The sequence below is a fragment of the Colobus angolensis genome, unplaced genomic scaffold (assembly GCF_000951035.1).
Source record: "Colobus angolensis palliatus isolate OR3802 unplaced genomic scaffold, Cang.pa_1.0 Scaffold356, whole genome shotgun sequence".
Taxonomy (NCBI): Eukaryota; Metazoa; Chordata; class Mammalia; order Primates; family Cercopithecidae; genus Colobus; species Colobus angolensis.
In genome coordinates, this window is record NW_012116888.1 from 421,333 (window position 1) to 425,171 (window position 3,839).

The 3,839-nt window shown below is 40.6% G+C and overlaps 1 protein-coding gene across 1 annotated transcript in view; it reads right to left on the reverse strand.

The window, feature by feature from the left end:
- TTL (tubulin tyrosine ligase) overlaps positions 1–3,839 on the reverse strand; it is a 52,028-nt gene that overhangs the window by 38,759 nt on the left and 9,430 nt on the right. Inside the window, exon 2 of the mRNA XM_011953097.1 lies at positions 958–1,190. Within this exon, the coding sequence (XP_011808487.1) occupies positions 958–1,190 (233 nt within the window). The remainder of the gene's footprint in view (positions 1–957; positions 1,191–3,839) is intronic.

Here is a 3,839-nt window from a genome sequence, read left to right on the forward strand (position 1 = left end):
GGGAGGCGGAGCTTGCGGTGAGCTGAGATCCGGCCACTGCACTCCTGCCTGGGCGACAGAGCAAGACTCCGTCTCAAAAAAAAAAAAAAAAAAAAGAAAAGCCTTCCCTGATGAGCCAGCATCTGAGGTGAGAGAAACAAAACAAACTATGTAAGTACATTCTAGAAACAGAGACAAATTTGGAATATTTGAGAGATACTAGGCAGTCTTTGTGTCTACAGTCCAGAGAGCAAAGCTGAGGATAGAAGGAGATGAGATCAGAGATATGGGCAAATGTCAAATGCTGCAGGCTACCATTAGGAATCTGGAGTTCATTCTAATTGCATTAGGAAGCCAGCTGGTAAGTTTCAAGCAGGAAATAACATGATTAGATTTATGTTTTGAAAACATAATTGTCCCGAAGGAGAAATGGTTGAGAGTAGGCTCTGCAGTTACACGCACTAAAGGGAACGGGGGCTTTGATTTAGAGGGGAAGCAGTGGAAATGGCAAGAAATAGTCTATTCAGAATGTACTTTGAAGGTAGAGCTAGCAAGAATTGCTAATGCATTAGGAGTAGATTGTAAAGAATAGAGTAGTCAAGGATGAATCCTAGGTTTTAAGCTTCAGAGACTGAGTGAATAGTGGGATCATATACTAAGTGGAAAGCGTGAAGGAGGAGCAGGTTGGCATGGGCAAAGTTGGTAAGGAAATAACAAGTTCTGTACCACATGTATTCGGTTTGAAATGCCTTTTAGAGACGGTGAGGGTGTCAATGGATCTAGAGCTTAAAGGAAAAGACCTATACTGGAGATATACATTTAGAAGGCAGTACATAGATAGGTATTTATTTATAACTATGTAACTAGACACGGTCTCTACCTTCAACGATTCAGATTAAAATAGGGTCGTTCATCTAAATACATCACAATAGGAACAACTCACCAGGAATAAAGGAGGGGACAGCAGTGCCAACTCACCTTTGGCACCAGCTGATGACTTTGCAATCCAAACGTTGCCCTCTCCATCCTCCTTCTTTCTGTTATAAGAAGCGAGAAAGAATTCTCTTTCATCTGTCCTTGAGTTACTGATTGGTGGCTGAATTCCATTCTGTGCTGGAGCAACTGGGGTCTTGAGATTGGTTGGATAAATCACATAGGACTCAGGGAACCATGTACAGGACTCAGCCAGTTCGGGGCTTGTCTTGATTAGCCTGGCAGATGACAGAAGAGGGTCAGCCTCCCTTCTTAGTGTACTTTATCACTCCCTTCAGAAAGGCCACTGCTTTCCCCCAGAGATCTTCCAGGAGGCAAAGCGTGACTCAGTCTTCTAACACCTCTATTTGCTCTTAGTCTCCCTGGACAAAGCTCAAATGCATTACTGGGGAGCGAGCACACAGCTGTTAGATGCAACTTTAAAGGCATACCCCAGTTAATTCAAAAGGCTTAATGTCCAACACTTTCGCTCTTTTTAAAATGCATCTCTAAGGAAGCTTAACTGGACATAATCCTGAGCCAATACCTTTTCAACAAATATGCTGTTGAGCCAGACCCTTACTAAAAAATGAAATGGGGAAGAGAGGAAAATTTAAGTAGCAAAAAGACTATCCTGGCCCAACTCTCTATAGGAGAAAAGGTTATGTAGGAATCTCAATTGGAAGACTTTTTAAAGCCCTTCTTTTCTTGCTTTTATCTCAGGCTGGCTTTGGTGACAGAATAAAAAAGGTATCTTTCTAACAGAACACAGGACACCAGTGGTCACAGTGAAATATACTTCCTGCTCCCCAAATACCATAACACCACAGAAGATAAAGTCAGGCAAGGCCCTTAGCACACAGGGGCTTCCCACTGCATCTACTCTGCAATCACATGCCCGGAGCTAGAGGCACTGGTCTCACATTTCACAAATGAGGAACTGGGTCACAGAGAAGCAAATTTCCTAAGATCATAAAGGTAGTGAGGACCAGCCAGCATGCAAGCCCCGAACTCCCAAGTCTTTCTTTTTCTTTCTTTTTTTTTTTAACAGCTCAAGCTACTACAAAACCCCCAAGTCTTAACTGGAAACCTGCTCTTACTCCCCAGGAATCAGAGACAGGGACGAAGCTGCCCACAGACACGCACTGGCCTTCCTTGAGCTGTGCTCCCTCTTCTGTTTAGAACAGAACTGTTAATGCCAAGTCCATGTTAAGATTCACCTACAAAACCCAGTCTGTGAACGAATGGTGGAAATAATGACATTTTAGATAGAGATTAAAAATAAATTTATTTTAAAGCGAAAGGGAAAGAACTGAAAAGCTACTTGAACTTCAAGGAACAAAATAAACATATTTTTAACTCACTAAAAGTTCAACTCCGTATCTGCATTGTCCCATGCAGTGGGCAGTAGTCAGCCACATACGGCCACTGAGCATTTGAAATGTGGTCAATGTGACTCAGGAACTGAATTTAAAGTTTAATTTTTTTTTTAATTTGAGACGGAGTCTCACTCTGTCGCCCAGGCTGGAGTGCAGTGGTACAATCCTGGCACACTGCAACCTCCACCTCCCGGGTTCAAGCAATTCTCCCACCTCAGCCTCCCGAGTAGCTGGGATTACAGGCGCCTGCCACCATGCCCAGCTAATATTTATATTTTTAATAGAGACAGGGCTTCACCATGTTGGCTAAGCTGGTCTCAAACTCCTGACCTCAGGTAATCCACCTGCCTCGGTCTCCCAAAGTGCTGAGATTACAGGCATGAGCCACCATGCCAGGCCTAAAGTTTAATTTGCCTTTAATTTAAAAATGGATGCATTATAAAATATTTTTCCATTAAGCACAACTTTATTGATATGGTGAGATAACACTTCACTTTATTGTTGCACTGCAGCATGCACGTCAGGGCCATGTGTCATTTCTAGTATCACACACAAACACATTGCTATTCTATTCAGGGACAATAGATTGATTCAGTTCAAGTGATTTATTTCTGTGCACTGATGAAACATTATGATATGTTTATTACGCAGAGAGCATGAGTTACAGTGCTAGCTACGTACACCACAATTGGTAACTTAGGTGAAACAGAATTTCTTCCTAATTAAAAAAACATTTGGACAAATTTTTAAATTTAAAACAAAGGCATACTACTGACATGGAACTGGGTAGGGACACAGAAGCTAGAACTATGACAAGGACAGTAAGAGATTAAAAAAAAAACTGAAAGGAGACATGCCACAGATTCACAAGAAATGGTGACTGCAATAGGCTATGGTCAAAGTAAAATGAAAAAATGGTTGTGTAAAGGAGACTTTTTTAGCAAATACATAATAAATTTGGTAAGTATTTTCCTCTCAATGCTCAAAAAATTTAATGAAACTCGTGGCTGAAATCACAATAGCCAACATATTTTTAAGCAAATGTTTAACAGAGTCTGAGTTTATAATTTTGGGCAACTATAAAATGGCTTGGATTCTTACACAAAAAGAAAACCATTTTAGATGCAAATGTGGTTTTAAAAAAACTATTTTAAGGAAAAGACTTAAAAATATAATTTACAAAAAACGAACAATCTTCAGCTGAGTCACAATTGCCCACAGACTACAAAACCTTTCTAACAATCAGAGATTGACTCAAAATTTGAAAAAATTAAGTAATTTCTTTAGCTTTAGGTGAACTGTGTGACATAAAAGATGCTGTCCAATTAATACTTTGGATGTTTTGCCTCAAAGGATTTCCAAATATATGAAAAAATGCTGTCAAATTGCAGCTTAAAAAATATCAAACTCGGCGGGCATGGTGGCTCATGCCTGTAATCTCAGCACTTTGGGAGGCCGAGGTGGGCAGATCACGAAGTCAGGAGATCAAGACCATCCTGGTTAACACGG